Source organism: Lethenteron reissneri, chromosome 8 (genome assembly GCF_015708825.2).
Source record: "Lethenteron reissneri isolate LAM-NWPU_2019-01 chromosome 8, ASM1570882v1, whole genome shotgun sequence".
NCBI classification, from domain to species: domain Eukaryota; kingdom Metazoa; phylum Chordata; class Hyperoartia; order Petromyzontiformes; family Petromyzontidae; genus Lethenteron; species Lethenteron reissneri.
This window is the reverse complement of record NC_083786.1, coordinates 5,523,267-5,541,267: the sequence shown is the minus strand read 5'-3', so window position 1 is coordinate 5,541,267 and position 18,001 is coordinate 5,523,267. Positions and strand designations below refer to the sequence as shown.

General features: G+C 53.0%; 3 protein-coding genes across 3 annotated transcripts; 1 reads left to right on the top strand and 2 right to left on the bottom strand.

The window, feature by feature from the left end:
• Positions 1-923: 923 nt before the first annotated feature.
• On the bottom strand, positions 924-6,942 carry LOC133360564 (nucleophosmin-like). Its single transcript, XM_061579363.1, has 11 exons — positions 6,785-6,942; positions 5,999-6,084; positions 5,172-5,291; positions 4,538-4,631; positions 3,572-3,684; positions 3,401-3,429; positions 3,196-3,232; positions 2,393-2,461; positions 1,997-2,086; positions 1,728-1,802; positions 924-1,157 (listed from the first exon to the last, which is right to left on the bottom strand). The coding sequence occupies exons 1-11, from the start codon at positions 6,816-6,818 to the stop codon at positions 1,110-1,112; spliced, it is 795 nt and encodes a 264-aa protein (XP_061435347.1). The 5' UTR covers positions 6,819-6,942; the 3' UTR covers positions 924-1,109.
• A 159-nt stretch (positions 6,943-7,101) lies between these two features.
• Positions 7,102-12,824, top strand: LOC133360645 (glia maturation factor beta-like). The gene is made up of 7 exons (XM_061579442.1): positions 7,102-7,233; positions 9,962-10,058; positions 10,883-10,932; positions 11,061-11,113; positions 11,728-11,807; positions 12,092-12,165; positions 12,351-12,824. Exons 1-7 carry the CDS (start codon positions 7,231-7,233, stop codon positions 12,420-12,422), a joined length of 429 nt encoding a protein of 142 aa, XP_061435426.1. The 5' UTR covers positions 7,102-7,230; the 3' UTR covers positions 12,423-12,824.
• Positions 12,825-13,253: 429 nt separating this feature from the next.
• LOC133360688 (protein cornichon homolog 1) lies at positions 13,254-18,001 on the bottom strand. Its single transcript, XM_061579481.1, has 5 exons — positions 17,811-18,001; positions 16,523-16,591; positions 15,364-15,476; positions 14,641-14,784; positions 13,254-14,402 (listed from the first exon to the last, which is right to left on the bottom strand). The coding sequence occupies exons 1-5, from the start codon at positions 17,889-17,891 to the stop codon at positions 14,375-14,377; spliced, it is 435 nt and encodes a 144-aa protein (XP_061435465.1). The 5' UTR covers positions 17,892-18,001; the 3' UTR covers positions 13,254-14,374.

Genomic DNA, 18,001 nt, shown 5'->3' with positions numbered 1-18,001 from the left:
TTGCCATATAACCCCAATGGAGTTGTTTTGGGGCAATTTTTCAAATTTGTACGGCGAGGCCAGCACAACGGCCTACTTTTTTTGAATGACATCACAGCATCTTTTATTGCCCACTGCAAAGCCGACGGCGCATTTTCTTAATACTGCCACAGCAATAACCAGGGTGGCCTCCCGCCGGATTTCAATCTGCAACGAGCCGAGCCATGTCATCTCTCCAGGTACGAGTGGGCTGCTGTCCAAATTGTCCACCACATTTGCACAGGTGAACAAAGGGGATATCAGATGCTTGTAAGGTACAGGGAGTGGACAGTTCGCTCAAGCGCCTTGAGAGAATGTGGGCCTTGTACGAGCACCGCGAGCATTCCATTATTCGGTCCTGGCCAGAGGCTCTCGTTTGGACTCCAACGCACCAAACGTCGTTTGACAGAAGCAGTGTTCACCGTGGCCAGGCTGCTGCTCCCTGGCAAAGGTGTTTTAATGCAAAAACTTAAATGCTCCCTGGCAAAGGCATTTTAATGCAAAAACTTACTCAGGCGAGCGCACCTCAGACCAATTATTGACGGAACCTGCTCAGCCCACCCGCGTTCTGCATTCAGAGGGTGCCCTGACCGCCAGCGCCATCAGCCTCGCATGACATCCAATTACTCTCATCGCACACACCATTACCATCAAACACTTGTGTTTACCAGCACACCACGACAGTTGCATGCGCTTGCCAGCCATTTTCTCAGATCAGCAACTCGCTGGCAGAGTTTGCGGGCTGGTTCATGGCAGTGGTGGAAGAACTCTACTGATCCGCAAAGCTGCAGCAACAGATTCTGGCATCCATGAAAGACCCCCCCCCCCACCTTTTCCTACCCCAGCTCATAGGCCCCAGCTAATAGCACCATCCACACTGGAAGCTGACACCACTGCCCAACATAGAACAGCTAAAATGTAAATGTTTATTCACAAAAATGTTTTGAAAAGCGCACAGATTATGGTGTGGAGCTTGCATGGTTCATAAAATTGGTTCTTGTCGGACGGATGGGTAACTGGCAGGTTGATGGCCGAGGAGCAAGGTGGCTCAAACAGCATTGGAACAGTAGTGGGTCCACTTGCTTGTCCTCCTATGCTGCTTTCAGGGTCTCGGTGAAGGCCCACAGCTCGCTCAGCACCTACAGGGGTCAAACATACGTTGGTCACTACCCCAAGAAGACTGATGGCACAGATGACCAAACATCCAAAGGTTAACAGGACCTTCTAGACAACAGATTAAAGCTCCATTGAGAAAATGAATGGTGTTGTGGTCTTTATTGTCTATTTGACCATGGAAAGCCAGGGAAATCAAGCACATCCAGCTCACAGCACTCTCCCCCCACCTCCCCAAGCTCCAGTGCCTGGAATTCTAATGCACCAAGAAATATTCTTAGTTCTTTCGGTAAAGTCACATATATAGAAAATAAAATTAAGCAAAAAAACCACGACGTTTCGATTGAAACACAAGTGGTCTTTATCAGGCCTGCTGAATACGGCTTGTGTTGCTTTTATTTTAAATTGTAATTTATTTTTTACATTTAATTATTTTCTATCTACATGACTTTACCGAAAGAACCAAGAATATGAATTCCTGCAGTTACCAAAGATAAGTAAAAAAAGCACCAAGAAATGTTTTAACATGTGATGCATCCTGCACTTAATTAACTCAATTTCAAAGTCCCCTTGAGGTCACAGATTTGCGCTCTCACCTTTGGATCCTCAACCTTGTAGCTGCTCTTGATGAAGTTGGAGAATTTTTCTTTGGTCTTGGGCAAATTCACCCCCTGAGGGTGACACAGCCAATTAGGATGGTATCAGCTGCCATCCAGACCTGGGACACTTTTCCCCAAAACTGCTCGTTTGTGATTTAACGTCGAGATCAAATTATAACTTGACCTTATTAACCCCGGTGACGGTGCACACTCAGGAATGAAGGCGCAGAGCACACACAAATATTGGCTGCTTTTGCAAACGTTACCTTCTGGACCTTCTCCTGCAGTGTGGCCTTGATATCAGCAACTGGCATGGGGCCCTTGGGGGTTTTGGGTTTGGCAGCAGAATCTGGAGTCTGGGAAAAAAAAAAACCCCCCAAACACACATTAGACACAGCACAAAACACACAACACACACACCTACCACTACATGCGCCCAAGCATACATTACACAGCATTGAACACATACTTATACACTAGCAGCTATACACCCAAGATTAAATATGAAAGCACAGCTATTTACAACCCACTAGCACATACATTTACATCCACACGGCTACTTATAAAGACTAACACCTGCGCAGCCCCTAGACAACTATCTCCACACACACACCCAGCACCACATACACGCGGCTCCACACACAGCCTCCCGAGCTCCACACCTTGGTCTGGCTTGGAGTGGATGGGGTGGACGGAGTGCCCCCATTCTGTCCGTTCTTCGGCGCTGCCTTCTATAGAGAACCAGAAGCGCAACGCAGCTCAGCCTTGGCGGCCACACATGCACACAATCATACCCACACAAGGACCCCCCCCCCCCAACCATCCATGGCGACTATTGGGGCAAGTGTCGTTAGCCAGCACCGAATGAAGGCAAATGGTGCACAAGCGGCTGGTGTGGCTAGCCCCACACCCAGCCACCTTTGTCTCCCCAGCAGTTTACACACCATACCAGGTACTTGTTTGAAGAGTCGACTTGGGGAGGCCCAGAACCACTTATATTATTCCTCGCTGGTGTTTGCTTTGAGCAGGAATAAAACTCATCGCCAGGTTCGTAGTGCAATCATCACTGCACCACCACTCTACCACTCTGCACACTTATTCAAAGACCCCCAAATAAAGGATGAACAGACTGTTGACGCAGGCTCTGTTAGTGAGCACCTATAAAGGCCAGAACAGCACACCGGGGTGTGGGTGGTCAGCACCACGCCCAGCCACCTTTGTTTCCCCAGTGCAATGTTTTTACACATCACACAGGGTACTCATTTGCAGCCGAGTCGACCTAGGGGAGACCCAGGACCAGTTCAGAAAATCCTCACTGGTTTTTGCCACAAGCAGAAATTGAACTCGGGTGGCCGGGGTTCACATCGCGGTGCGCAAACCTCTGCACTACCGCTCACCACACTAACACAGGTACACAGGTACACAAGCGCACACAACACCAGCAATGCCTTCCCCTTAGCCTCACCTTGGTTGGCGTCACGGTCGCTAGTTTCTTGTCTTGCCTGGAAGAGAGAGAGAGAAAATCTAAGTGGCAACGCACGAGCAACTCTTTCTTCAGCAGCGACTCAAGGAGCAGCTGACCCTCGTTAGGGCACCCCCACCCAGCCCCCCCATCACCCCTCCAAATTCCCCAAAACGTTGACCCAACAAGTGTAAGTTATGACACGTACCCTTCATTGTCAAGCACCTTCATCTTTTTCTGCAATGATAAAAATGCCCGGAGATATCAGCTGTGAGTTGTGCATAACAGTCGCCATAGAGTTATTTTCAGAGTAAACCATAACACAGGAATGATTTGAGGTGACAGGGGGGGTGCGGAAGAGTTGGGGGGGGGCCCATACCTGCGTGCCCCCCACGGGTGATGCCTCATTAACACGTTTCCTGGCCGGCACCACGGCCTGTTCCTCCTCCTCCTCTTCGTCGCTCTCCATGTCAGAGAACATTTCCTCTGAGGCTGCACACACGAGGGAGGAGACGTTCGGTTCAAGGCCAGTACCATTCAGCACCACAAGGGAATAGTGGGGGACTGTGGACCCCCACAAACATGATGTTGAGGGGGTGCAACGAGTGACTTGTTCCACCCACAGCATAATTTCTTAGAGAAACGATTCCTGGTGGCTAGTAAACTGGCATAGGTGACGACGGTCACTGCATCGCGTGTTCATGCACTTCGGCTGTCTGGATATTAGGAAGCCACTGGAGCCATGCACTTTTAAATCTAAATCGTAATTTATTTTTTTAGAACTGCTGGTTGTGGTTAGTTGTTCTTCCCCCACACCTCCAATTAGTACGGTTGGCTATATATGGTGCGAAAGATGTTCAACATACATACATGTGACTCACTGCCTAAGCTATGGCGAGGGGTATACTGGATGTGGTGTGCCACGTGAGGAAGTAGTTTCCGGGTCGCTGGCCCAGACAGTCCCAGCTGAAATTTCAAGAACAACTCCCCGTGGAGAGGCGGCTAGGAGCCAAATGGTCTCAATGTGAATACGGAGGAGCGGCAGTGGTGCTGTTGACAGGGTTGTATTAACGTGCAGGACATGTGAGCGTCTGCTCGTTAAGAGGCAGCCAATTCACATTACGCGTTGCCCAAGCTGGGGTCCATGTTGCTCACGAGTTAAACCAGGCTGCCTCGAGCCCCAAACCCCTCAGCTCTAGCTCCACAAAGCCACCACGGAGTTGTTTCTTACTTAACACCTGCAGCTTCACCACCCTCACCCCACCATATGCAACCCTTTTAGGATGTGGACCCGAGAGACTCGTGCGCGACGAGGACCCGTGAGCCCTTGCGCAGGGATACTCACTGAGCACGTGCTGGCCACAGATGTGCACGGGGCCCGCGCCTGCCGTCAGGCGGAGGACCACGGGGGGGGCCAGCTCGAGCCCCGCGAGGGACAGCTGCACCACACCACACACACACATCAGCAACTCGTCAACGTCGCAACACCATGTCATAAACGTCATCATTACCAATATGGCAAAGCACATTATCACAACCCACAACACATCACACGCAGCACGACATCATCACCATCCTTACTTCACCAACACCACCATACCAACACCATCACCAGGGTCACAGCATCAAACTCCACCATACATCATCATCATTACATACGTCACCACAAATAATCATGCACATCCCACACAATCACCAACATCTCACCACATCATCAAACACATCACAATGCATTGAACACCCCACTGCACATCAGTGTTTGTCGGCGATCACAGGAATACATTGCCTCACCATAGCTATCACCACACTAGCACTACAATAATACATCACCTCACCATATCTATGACCACACCACAGGACATCACATCACCACCATGACTATAACCAAACCAACACCACAGGAATACATAATCTCACCACCATCACTATGACCACACCAGCAACACAATATCGTATCACCGCCGTGGAGAAGCCCGTACCGAGGCCTGCACGGAGGGCTTGAGCGTGGCCACGGGCACCGTCGTCATCTTCCCCGAGTGGTCCAGCGCCACCAGGCTTACCGAGTGGAACTCGTCAGGAGCCCCTGCCCCCAGGCATACCTGAGCAGCAGGGTGGGTGGGGAGGAGGAGGCACGCAGGCGGTGAGACTGCGCCCCGCTGGGGTCGCTGAGCAGTGATTGTGCGCGTGGTTGCCGTCATCACCCCCCACGGCATAACGGTTGTGCGAAATAATTACCCAAAAATATCGGGTTTTTAAAAAAGTATTTTGTGATAAAAATGTACGAGCTCTGTTAGTCAGTTTGTGAATTCGCGACATTTAGCACGCCAATATACATTAATCATGAATCGGGGACCCCTCGAGTGTCTCGGAGAAATTCTAGATTTGAAGCTTTCGTGACTGCAAGGATTCATACTCTTAGGTGTTTTTCGGTAAAGTCACGTAGGTAAAAATAAATAAATAATAAAATCCTAGAAATAAAATCATAAATCACGTTTCGGAGGCAACAAGTCTCCATTCATCAGGTAGGACCGTCATAGCTGAATTTACTGTATTAAGTGAGTATTATTTCTATTATTTCTTATTTATTTTTACATTCGTGACTTTACCGAAAAAACCTAAGAGTATGTCTCGGAAACCCCTCCGCTTTAGCCAGATGTCGACGAGAGATGTCGACTCGATATCTGGCTCAAGCAAAAAAAAAAGCTTCAGAGCTCAATGAGATTTCTCCAGGTAAAATTAAAGTGTCTGGCCAAGTTCGCTTCGGTCGAGCGGCGCCTCCGGCGGGCGGCGTGGGTGCGCGCCGCACCGTGTGCAGCAGCAGGTTATGCTCCACATTCGGGTCCTCCTCCTCCTCGAACGAGAACTCCTTTTTTGCCGCCGTCAGCTCGCAGCCTGCGGTAACACGGTGGTGGGGGGGGGGGGCACATAGCGTGGCTCAGTCACGGCGCTCCGGACAGCACCGAAGGGCGCGGATCTACGAGGGATCCGGGGTGAGGGGAGGAGAAAGCGGCAGGGCCCACGAGGTGGGGGGGACCACGAGGTGGGGAGAGACCCTGGAGGAACTCAAGACTGGGATTCACGGAGGGACTCGGGAAAGACGTGGAGGGACCCGAGGGTGGGGTGGGTGGGGGGCGGACACGAGCGGGACTTAAAGGGGGGCCAGGGTGAAGAACCGAGGTTGGGGGGCACTAGGGGGATCCGGGAGGTCGGGAACACGGCACAGGATGGGGGGGGGGGGACCCCAAAGTGATTGCCGGGGGGCAGCCAAGTGGGAACTCAAAGAGAACCCCCAGGGCCAAGACCACGTGCGCCGCAGCCGCCTCAGATTTTGGGTTTGTTACCCCACGAAGTCCTGGTTAAAGCAAAACATAAATACACGCCCGACCGCCTTTGTCTTCCGAGTGTCGATTTTTAAACAGCGCACCCAAACACAGTACTACTCAATTGAGTCCGGGTGGACCGAGGTAGTCAAGTACGACACGATCGCAGCCCCAAAAATAGTCGGATTAGGGGGGGTGGGTGCCCCCAAATTCGGGCGGCCCCTCCTGTCCGTGCTAACGCAGCCTCGCACCCGGGGGGGGAAGGTACTCACCGAAGAGGAAACTCAAGTGCTTGGCGTCTCCCATCGTGAATCCCGGGTTGCTGAGGAGAACACGTGCGGAGCAGCTGCAGGGGAAGCGGTGACCACGTGTAAGAGACTCCCGGCTTGCAACGCGGTGCCTTCCGGACAGCCCCGGCGAGGGGCGGGACCTCCGCAAACCCTCCCCCGGAAGTTAGGGGGCGGGTTCCGGATTGGTGACGTCACTCGCCACGCGCGCTGACGTCACCCGTATTTTGTAGGCGGCGCGCGCAACTTCGAGTCGTGGTCTACGCCTCGTGACCGCGCGCTGATTGGCCCCAGCGGCTTTTTCGAGAGCAGCCAATCAAAGGAGCTGCGCGCCTTCGGGGATACCGGGCTGATCCGCCGCGCATGCGCAGGAGGGGAATGAGGAGTGTGGAGGAAGCGGCGGCGGAGGCGGCAACGGCACGAAACTCGTGATGGTGAGGGGGGGAGGGGGGCAGTGGGGGGCACAGGGGAAAAGGGGGCACAGGGGAAAGGGGGGACACAGGGGAAAGGGGGGACACAGGGGAGGGGGGGACACTGGAGGGGCGCACAGGGGAGGGGGGGGGCACAGGGGAGGGGGGGGGCACAGGGGAAAAGGGGGCACAGGGGAAAGGGGGGGCACAGGGGAAAGGAGGGACACAGGGGAGGGGGGGACACTGGAGGGGCGCACAGGGGAGGGGGGGGCACAGGGGAGGGGGGGGGCACAGGGGAGGGGGGGGCACAGGGGAAAAGGGGGCACAGGGGAAAGGGGGGGCACAGGGGAAAGGGGGGACACAGGGGAGGGGGGGACACTGGAGGGGCGCACAGGGGAGGGGGGGGCACAGGGGAGGGGGGGGCACAGGGGAGGGGGGGCACAGGGGAGGGGGGGGCACAGGGGAGGGGGGCACAGGGGAGGGGGGCACAGGGGAGGGGGGGCACAGGCGAGGGAGTGCTGATTGTTTGGTTAATGCCTCGCTCCGGGGAGGCTCGGGATGGGGTAGTTGCGGGCACCCGTGGAGCGAGGTGGGTAGAAGAGGGAATGAGGTGGGGAGGTGGTGCAGGGAGCCAGGTAGAGAGTGGTGGCTACGGTCGCACGGACGCCCTAATTGTGTTTATTTACGTAGCACACGCTACGGGATGATGAACACTGACCCTAACGGGTTTACCACCCACGATGACCGCTCTTGAGTGGTCATCTTGGCCACCGGTGGTCGCCGCCGCCCCACTGGGTGGAGGTGAGCGGTGTTCGATCAGCCGTGCGTGATGAGCGGTAGGAGGGAGGCGTCATCTGTGGTCAAGAATCCGCTAAGTGGTCACGCGACACGCGGCTTTGCTCACGGGGCGAGTAAGCGGGTTGTACATAAACATCACCCCTGGTGCACTTGGCTGGTGACTGGGGAGACAAAGGCGGCTGAGCGTGGGGTGTTGGCCATACACCCTACCGCCCCCCGTGCGCCGTTCCGCCCTTCATAGATGCTCGCGAACAACACTTGCCCAACAGCCTGAACATGCAATACATGGGATATTTGCATATATTTGTATACGTATGTAGAGGTATTACATAACGGGGTGTAGCAAGCTGTTACGTTGGGGTGTCTACATCAACGTCCGCATACAGCCCCGCCCCTCGGGGAGCAGTTGGGTATTTAAGGCGGTGAGCGAGAGAGCTCGAGGCAGTCGTTGGAGCAGAAGAGAATGAAGAGCAAGTGAAGATTGAAGACTCGCTAGCTAGCCCTGGGACTACCCTGTCTCGCTGCTCTTATAAGAGCCGAGCAGGGCAAGCCAGGGGCGACCTCAGAGCAGCGAGGTCTGTGTCCTTGTGAGGGCCAGGCTCGTGTGGCTGAGGGTCGGACCTGAACCGAAGCTGGGCTAGGTCAGTTAGCCTCCACTAGGATGGTCTGGGTTAGAGGGGTGTAGGAGCTAACGGGGAAACGTTAGCTGAGGGACACTGCCTCAGATAGAACCGGGTGAAGGGGCCGTTACCCCTTCAAGTGTTAGGGTGCGCTACGTGCTGTATAGTAGCAATTGTTAATAAGTACGTGGTGCCTCCGTCGACGTCTCCTGCGCTACTTACGCCATTACACGTGTGTGGGGAAAGCTGTCAGTGTGGAATGTGTGTGTAAAGGAGAGCCGACACAAGGTTGCAGGGGGTTCGTCTTTTAATAATTTTCTCCCATCCACACCTGTCCCCAGCCGTCCCAATCTCGTTTCTGCCAAAGACCCCTTCTTCCCGCCCGTTCTCCTCTTATATCTCCTCGATTACCCCTCCCACTAACCCTCCTATTGGTGGAAATCCTTCCCCTGACACCCCTATATGTGTATAAATGTATGTGGTCTAGGTGTGTGTTGCCTGTAAGTGTATGGTGGCCAGTAAAAGTGGCACAAGTGAAAACTATGAAAAAATTGCACAAATAACCAGCGGCGTTTAGGGTCAGTGTTCATCATCCCTTTCATTCAGATGTGTACATGTATGTATTGTACGTTTAAATTATTTCGCACAGTACGTATCCAACGGCGCTAACTGTTCGTACAATACTTATCTGTTAATACAGTCCTGTTTTATGTTGCCATATTTTACAGTTTTTCAAATCTCAGATAGTAAGTTCGCTGAATTGTTGATTCATTGTCCCCACAGTCTGTATAACGGTTGTTACGGTGTGTACCTTGTACGTATACATGGCATGGTAGGGAGCACGGGTGTTGATTCATCTCCCAGTCATTTCACAACACCTGGGTCTGTCCCGTGACCTATCAGCAGCGAGCCTTTATCATGTCACATGATAGCCTTAAAGTAAAGTGCACCTAGCCTGGCACACGTGCGGTGGTCACGGAACCATCACTGAAAGGCGAATTCTGGCTGTAGACATTTGTGCTTTTGGATGCATTTCAGGATATCCACGGGCTTTCTACGTAGTTCGATTCCCATTCACGGTCAACATCGGTGACGAATATCTAAACCGGTCCTGGGCATCCCCAAGGTCTACTCAGCCTTAAAATGATGAATGGTGCGATGTGTAAATATTGCCACAAAAGCGTCTGGGCATGGTGTTGGCCACCCGCTGACCTCATGCCAGCCTTCATATGTGTTCGCGAACAAGTCTGTTAAAGGCTATACAGGAATATTTGTATCTTTTTATGGTATAGATGTGCGTGACTGTAAATGTGTGTATGTGTGTGTGTGTCCAGGCAGAATCCCTGGTTGTCTGCGATGTGGACCCTGAGCTGGACGGGAAAATCCAGAAATTCCGTTTTCGCAAGGAAACCACCAATGGCGCCATCATCAGTACGTGCCTCGCCCATCCAGCTCCTCCCTGTCCAAGCGGCACTCTGTCTGACTGCTTTACTGTCAATCGAGTCTGTCTCACTGCATATCATGTCTTTCTGTCTGCACATGTATCTTTCTGACTGCCTGTTAATTTGTCTGCGTGTCTCACTTTCTACCATTTTGTCATCTGCTCAAGTCTGCTATCATTCCAATGGAGAGGGTGTTAGTGTTAGGATTGTTGGGGAAACACCCGTGAAGGGGGTCTTCTTGTCCTGCTTCCCTGTGTTAGGCTGGAAGTGCTGCTGGCTGGAGGGAATGCCACTGGCTGGGTGGTGGTGGTAAATCGGCTGAACAATAACCTGTTCGCGCGCCAGTCCGCGTGGCGGTGATGCATGTTTGCGATAACGCGGTGGTCGGATGATGGAGCGTGGCGAGCAGTTGTGAAGGGATGGCCGCCGGGGGCTGTTAGACTCTAACGCCGTCACCACGACAGCAAATCCATTGACAAACGAGCGCAGTCAAGCGAGGTCATTAGTGGCTGGCCACCCCCTCCCACCATCTCCACCCCCTCCCCCACCACCCAAGGATCTCAAGAGACCCCCGCCTGACCCCACATCCATCGGACCCCACACAGCCTCGCTCCGTATGTCGGTTACCGCTCACGGCGGCGGCAATGAGATATTGTCGCTGTCTTCGCCCTCATTAGCGGTGTGAGTGGATATCTGTGTTGATTATTGAGTAGGTGATAACGAGGTGTCTCGATTCTTTACTGAGTCGATGGATAATAACGAGGTGTGTTGATTCGTGAGTGGATGATGACGACGTGTGTTGATTTGTTCCAGTGAAGATTGACAAGGAGCGGAGGCTGGTGGTGCTGGATGAGGAGCATGAGGTGAGCGACACGGCCCGCACTGTGTCCCCACACCCCTCTCCATCCCTGTAATTGCGCTTCGTTGCCTCGACGGGTGTTCACTGGGAGGGGGAGGGTTTACAGCCTCTCCTCTGCTGCACTGTCTGCAGGACATCACACCCGAAGACCTGAGGGAGGAGTTGCCAGAGCGGCAACCTCGATATCCTTCCAGGGCAAAGCCTTACAGACTGCTGGGTCACGTGCTGTTAGCGAGCACCTATGAAGGCCAGCATGACCTGCATGGGGGTGATGTGGCCAGCACCAGGCCAGTTCGCCTCTGTCTCCCTTGTGCAGATGTTTACACGTCGCACAAGAGTGTTTAAGCCTGCGCCATGCTAGGGGAGGCACAAGCATGGTTCTGATATATTTTGCCACCTGTGTTAACTGTGGCCAGGGATTGCACTTCGGTTTCCATGTTCTTAGCGCAGTGAGCGAACCACTGCATCACAACTCTCAGCAGGACACGTTCACACACCTGCTCTCCCACACCCTCTAATGTTCATTCGCAATCACCAATATTCTCTCATAAACACACACACCCAGTCTCCCATTCTTGCACATTTCCACGCACTCACACACCCACCTACACTCTCACACATCCACTGACCTACACACACCCCCACTCTATGACCCACACTTGTTCACTCACCCATACTATCTCATACACCCACTCGCTCGTTCACTCAGTGGTGCAGGGCTGCTGCTAATGGGAACCCCGGTTTCATTTCGCTGGCGACACTGACGGACGAGTCATCCTTGACTGCGTCGCGACACATACCTTCTCTACAGCTACAAGTATCAGCATGATGACGGGCGTGTGTCTTACCCACTCTGCTTCATCTTCATCAGCCCCCAAGGTGAGCATGGCAGGCCCCACGCAGCCACATACACAGAGAACACAGCTCAACACACCACCACACAGCGGAACAGACCATACAGTGGGACACGTGCCACACACCACCACATACTGCACAGCATACACGGAGTGGAACACCCCAAAACACACTTTACTAAGTAGAACATACTTCACACTAACACCCTCACACAGCTGAACACATTCTGTAAACCACCACCACATACTAGCACATCGTCATACACCCCACTGCACACTACATGTCTGTGTTGCCATGGGTGTGTGCAGGGTGCAACCCAGAGCAGCAGATGATGTACGCTGGCAGCAAGAACAAGCTCGTGCAGACATCAAAGCTCTCCAAGGTATTAATTCTAGATTTGAAGCTTTCGTGACTGCAAGGATTCATACTCTTAGGTTTTTTCGGTAAAGTCACGTAGGTATCTTCCCAGAGGGGCCCTCGGTGGAGGGTTTGGGCCCCAGAAGAAAGTTGGACCATGTCTATTAGTGATATGAAAGATTTAACATGCTTGTGTGTGTGTGTGCACAGGTCTTTGAGATCCGTAACACGGAGGAGCTGACAGAGGAGTGGCTCCGGGAGAAGTTGTGCTTCTTCCGCTGACCAAGAGGGGAGATGGGTGGGAGAGCAGGGCCCAGTGGCCCCTCCCAGAGGTCTCGTGCTGGGCCCCATCATTCCCCCTTCCGCACCAGCCGCTGTCCATTGTCTAACTTGCTGCACGTTTTCTAACTTTTTACCCTTAAGGGACCAAAAGCTTTACGGGTAATCAAGCCATTAGCAAGCGCCATTCTCGCCGCTTAGCGAGGAATGGAGTCCGTGCTAGCGCTGCCTGGGTCACGTTCGGCCGAGGCTGAAGGTCGCCGGCATGGCCATTTGATTTCTCCTGGGCCGACTGATGCACGCGAAGGCAGCTTCTTAACGCTTTCCCCGAGCCCATTTTGTATTCATGATAGGGAGCAGAACCCACCACTGGCTTTTCTCACTGGAATAAATGTTGCAGGGAAACTAATTTGTGGGCTGCTTTGGTCTGAGATTAAATGAGAAATGTTCACGAGGTGCGAATGAGCTGTTGTGTACTATTCTCTTGTGTGCTTGTGCGGTGAATTGCCATTGGGCAGTATTTTCATCTCGCCACTAGGTGCAGATTAGTAATGGGCCCAGGGCCCACTTTGGATGCCACTCGCTACCAACATTAAGCACGTTCCTGTAAATTTCACAAATCGCACCAGATCACATTTTTTATTCTTTCGCCAAGCTAAAATAACTCTTGACAAATCCCAAGAGTAGCGGGAGAAACATCCCAAGCTGTATTGCGTGGCTGCCTCATGCGTGTGCTTGTTCCTCCACTGGAGATGGAGGCTGGTGCTGAGCAGGTGCAGCTCTGGCCAACTTGCGGTGGACTGTGCATCATGGCATCAGAACAAGACGACGCAGCATATTAAACTGTGTTTTATTGGCATGCAATTGTACACATTTACTCAAAAACAAGAATTGAAATCGTTGGGGTCAAAGCACACGTAAGTCGTGGGGGAAACGCACACTCTTAACCAACAAACACAGTGCCTCCCCAGGTAAACCTCTGTAACCTCACAGAGCAAATTGCATCAGACAGACGGGGGGGGGGGGGGGGGGGGCTGCAGCCATGCAGAGTTTGATCCCTGCGCTCAGTTCAGCACCTCGTGGCTACCCTGACCACAGCCAGCAGATTTCACCACCCCCTGTCTGTGCTGTGGGGAGGTGGTTACATAACCGACACATTTGTGATTTTTTTTGCACAACTGATTGGCTGACAATTAAAACAATAACTCCAAACGGGGGTCTCAGTCCAAGCGCTCTTAGTAAACCAATTCACACAGCATACCGTCCCCCCAGCCCTCGCGCAGGTTCTGTGCAGCCACTCCGATTCAACGTTCGTGAGCATTAGGTGCGGTACGGTTACAGAGCTCCCCGTGGCTTCATTGGAGGAATCCCGATGCCGCTACTGCTGAAGTGTCACCTCTCCTTACCTGCCCTGCCCCGCCACACCCACCCCCCTCCTCCCACCTTAAAGTTAACACCAGAGGCCGTGTCATCACCTGATTAGGGTCCATCACTGGTGGGGCGGGGGTGACTGAGGAGGCCGATCATTGGTGTAAACTACATCGGGCTCTAGCCTCACTGGCAGCTTCTAATTAAACTTGACAAACAATCTGCTTTGTGTTTGTACATTAATGAGCATTCCTTCACGAACGGGTTTGCGTAAAAAGGTAAAACGTAAATGGCCTCTGGACAACGGAGTGGGGATCGGCAGTCTGCGGAATGTGACGCCAGGCTGCGGGAGTGGCGGGTGGTACAAGTGTGTGCATGTGAAGTGTTGTATCCACGTGAATGTGCTGTATCTGTGGAAGTGCGCACGCGGAATGCACGTGTCATTTGTGCACATGTGAGGATGTGTATGCACGCGAAGTGTGTGTACAGGTTAGGCACATGTAGGCAGTCTGCATGCTTTTGCTGTAGTGAGTGCACCCTGTGCTGGATCTCTTGAGGCCAGGCTGGGCGTGGAGCTGTGCTCCATGCTAGTAGCTCACCAGCACGTAGATCATGCTGCAAATGGAGCACACAAGGGTGGTAACTCGCACCAACCGCACAACACAAGGCACACCCCCCCACTCCATCAAAACACCATACCAACCACACAGCTCTTCAGCAACATGCCCTAATGAACCACACACCTCAGCAACAACAAACCCTCAGCAACCACAACCTACCACAGCAACTGCACACAAATTGCAACCTTCACGACACTAGGTGTGGAGCCCCTGCGGAGGGGCGGTGACTGCACCTGTATAGGTAGTAGAAGAAGGACAGCAGGTAGAAGGCGAGCTTGCACCAGCCCTCCTTCTGGCAGTAGGCCAAGACATCGGCGTTCATGATGGTGGTGGGGTCATAGAGGCCAGGCACGCTCATCACCGGCCGATGCAGGTACCTGTCATCGGCAGCCATCAACCAGGAACCATCAGCCAACCACAACACCCACAGTGTCCATTAACATAAACCTATCGCAAGTGTTTGTTGCCACATTGATAAAGGTTGGTATCATCGTGACTATTGTTAGTGGTGAGAGTGAGGAGCGTTCCTGAGCGTTAGCATTGCCCGTGATGTCAGTGGTGTTAAAGACAACATGAAAACAATGGGTTTGTAGACACCATATGTTTTGGGTCTCTGTGGGCCCAGACTGACAGAAATTTGAATTATTTTTTTTTAAATGGCTTCTTAACGTGATTGATGGGATCAGAGGCATAAAAGGAGGGGGGGATACAGCATGTCCGTCACATGCGTCATCATCGCATTCTTCAAGCACATTGTAATAGGTCAAAGCAAAGCGTGTCACTACAGTGCTCTGATGATGTGCCTGACCTTGATTTTCAGTTTCGCATGAAGAAAACTCATTGTATTTAACAACCCAGGGTGCACATGTACGATAATAAGGGTTTTGTTTGGGTTGCATCTTTCACGGTGCTGGGAATTTGGGTTGAGACATGGAGACCCCAAGGGAGGTGCTCACCTCCAGATGTGGTAGGATAAGAGGGGCACATTGAGCACCAGCGTGAGCCACTCGGTGGCGCACAGAAACATGACGCAGAAGAGCGCGTGGATGAAATACTCGGGCAGCACCAGCTGGGGCAGGGGCAGGGGGCGGGTGAGCACAAGCACCTCGTTACGACTCGTCGAGGCCCTCATCACCAGGGCTTCACAGTCTTGCATTCAAATCCATCCGCGGCATTGTTCACCCTCAATACCTCTGCAACATTCGACCCCATGTCCCAGCCGCTCCCTCCGCTCCGTGGACTCTGGTCTCCTTCGCTGCTCCATCATTGGTGGCCACTCGATTAGCCACTACGTGCCCACTCTTTAAAACTCCCTCCCCAGGCAACTCCCCCTGGTCCCTTCTCTCTGCTTTCAATTCTGCTAAAAATAACCTTCAACCACATGCCCTTCGACCCTTCATTGATTATTTTCTCTCCTTCTCTCGAGTGGCTTCCTTTCCTGTGCCTCCTGTTCCCTCCAGTTCCCCCCTCCTTTGTACTTTTATGCTGAGACGTTAGTTACGTTACGACCACGTCATAAATGTTAGTTGTCACCGCGATCCCGACCTGCCCGTGTCTGCCTGCCATGATGGCCTCCAATTCGGACATCTCATCGGGCAGTGGAGCATTGCGAAACTCCGAAATTTCAACGAAGGTATTGAAGCAAGTCAACCGCACCTCAGCCAAAGTAATTTCCAGTTTAACTAACCTGAACACAAACTTATAATATTCTTGGTTCTTTTGGTAAAGTCACGTAGAAGGGAAATAATAAAAATAAAACAATAAAATTCTCACGACGTTTCGATTGCAACACAAGAAATCATCATCAGGTGTGAAAACCACAACAAGAAAATTTGAAAAAGGTGGCGGTTTTTTAAAATAAGCACATCGGTGCAAAAGACCGCCACCTTTTTCAAATTTTCTTGCTGTGGTTTTCACACCTGATGATTGCTTGTGTTAGAAATCAAAACGTCGTGAGAATGTTATTGTTTAATTTTTTTTTATTTGATTATTTCCCTTCTACGTGACTTTACCCAAAAGAACCAAGCATATGAATCCCTGCAGTCACGAAAGCTTTAAATCGAAACAAACTTATAAGTTGCTATTCATGTAGGCATGTGCAAGAGACTGTCTTACCGGATTGAGCGTGTTGCATTGGTCTATCGGGTTCTTGTAGTCGGTCTTGAGTTCATCGAAGGCGATGATCTGAGAACAGAGCGGGAACACATGTCACTGCTTCAACGGCATTAGTGCAATAGCACTACCGATGTGTAACTAGACGTACGAGTAGTTTCAGCACAGCTCATACAACTTACAAGTGTTGCTACAGTCTTCTGGCACTGTCAGTGAATGGCCGCTTTACCAGGTCAGAGAGAGATGGGAGCTCCAGACTTAACTCATTCATTAAGATAGCCAGACTGAATCCCTATGTTCCTGTTGCTGTGTCCCTTTGTTCCAATGTCTCCTTTTTCTGTGTTCCCGTCCGTATCTTGTCTCCTTGTCCCAGTGTCTGTTTCCCCGTGTCCCAATGTCTCCTCGTGTCCGTGTCCCCGTTCCCATGTCTCCTTGAACCTGCGTCTGTGCCCCCATATCTCCTTGTCTGTGTCTCCTCGTCCCTGTGTCCGTGTCCCCATTTTTCATTGTCCTTGCGTCCGTGTCCCCATGTCGCCTTGTCCTAGTGTCCATGTCCCCATGCCCGTGTCCCATGTCTCCTTGTCCCTGCGTCCGTGTCCCCATGTCCCCTTGTCTCCACGTCCCTCTGTCCCCATGTCTCCTGGTCCCTCTGTCCCCATATCCCCATGTCTCTACGTCCCTGTGTCCCCATGTCTCCTTGTCTCCAAGTCCCTCTATCCCCTTGTCTCTAAGTCCCTCTGTCCCCATGTCCCCCTGTCTGTGTCCCCATGTACCCTTGTCTGTGTCCCCATATCCCCTTATCCCTGCGTCTCTGTCCCCATGTCCCCCTGTCTAGTGTCCCCATGTACCCTGTCTCTGCCCCCATGTCTCTGTCCCCATGTCCCCCTGTCTATGTCCCCATGTCCCCCTGTCTATGTCCCCATGTCCCCCTGTCTCTGTCCCCATGTCCCCCTGTCTGTGTCCCAGTATCCTCATTTCCCTGTGTCCCCGTGTCTGGGGGGCGCTGCCGCCGCCGCCTCTACATTCCCCAGACTGGACACGCATCGCGGCCTCCTCGCGGCTCGCCATTGGCCACAGCTGGCAGCTCCACCCAATCGCGTGCCGCCTACCGGTCACGTGCGCGCCCTCAGCCAAACGCGGCGACGCGATGCGGCGCCTATCCGCGCTAGGAAATCCGAGGCCCGGGCCCCGCGCAACCACGAAATGCCCACCGCGCGGGCCGAGGCCCCGGGGCGCGCGGGCACGGGGCGCTGGCTCGGGGAGGGAGGCCGCGGAGTTTGGCGCCACTCACATGCCAGATTGCGAAGAAGATGAGCGCGGCCGTAAGCAGGAGGGCCAGCATGTAGCAGAAGGCGGCGAGCGTGAACGCCATCTTGACGGACGGGGCGCCAGCCGCGCATGCGCAGTTCCACCCCGCTGAGCCGGCAGCGCCTGCTTCCTCGACGGTCAGACAGAAGTCATCCGACAGGAGTTGCTCGCTCA

Bases quoted from the DNA above. Each gene is read 5' to 3' on its own strand.
- LOC133360688 (XM_061579481.1), bottom strand. From the start codon at position 17,891: ATGGCGTTCACGCTCGCCGCCTTCTGCTACATGCTGGCCCTCCTGCTT. The intron at 16,592-17,810 runs GTGAGTGGCGCC...CTCTGTTCTCAG, and splicing joins TCTTCTTCGCAATCTGGCAT to ATCATCGCCTTCGATGAACT. The intron at 14,403-14,640 runs GTGCAGTCACCG...CTCCATTTGCAG, and splicing joins TTCTTCTACTACCTATACAG to CATGATCTACGTGCTGGTGA.
- LOC133360645 (XM_061579442.1), top strand. The intron at 10,933-11,060 runs GTGAGCGACACG...CACTGTCTGCAG, and splicing joins TGCTGGATGAGGAGCATGAG to GACATCACACCCGAAGACCT. The intron at 11,808-12,091 runs GTGAGCATGGCA...GGGTGTGTGCAG, and splicing joins CATCTTCATCAGCCCCCAAG to GGTGCAACCCAGAGCAGCAG.
- LOC133360564 (XM_061579363.1), bottom strand. From the start codon at position 6,818: ATGGGAGACGCCAAGCACTTGAGTTTCCTCTTCG. The intron at 6,085-6,784 runs GTGAGTACCTTC...GTGTTACCGCAG, and splicing joins GCACTTGAGTTTCCTCTTCG to GCTGCGAGCTGACGGCGGCA. The intron at 2,462-3,195 runs GTGAGGCTAAGG...GGTTCTCTATAG, and splicing joins CGACCGTGACGCCAACCAAG to AAGGCAGCGCCGAAGAACGG.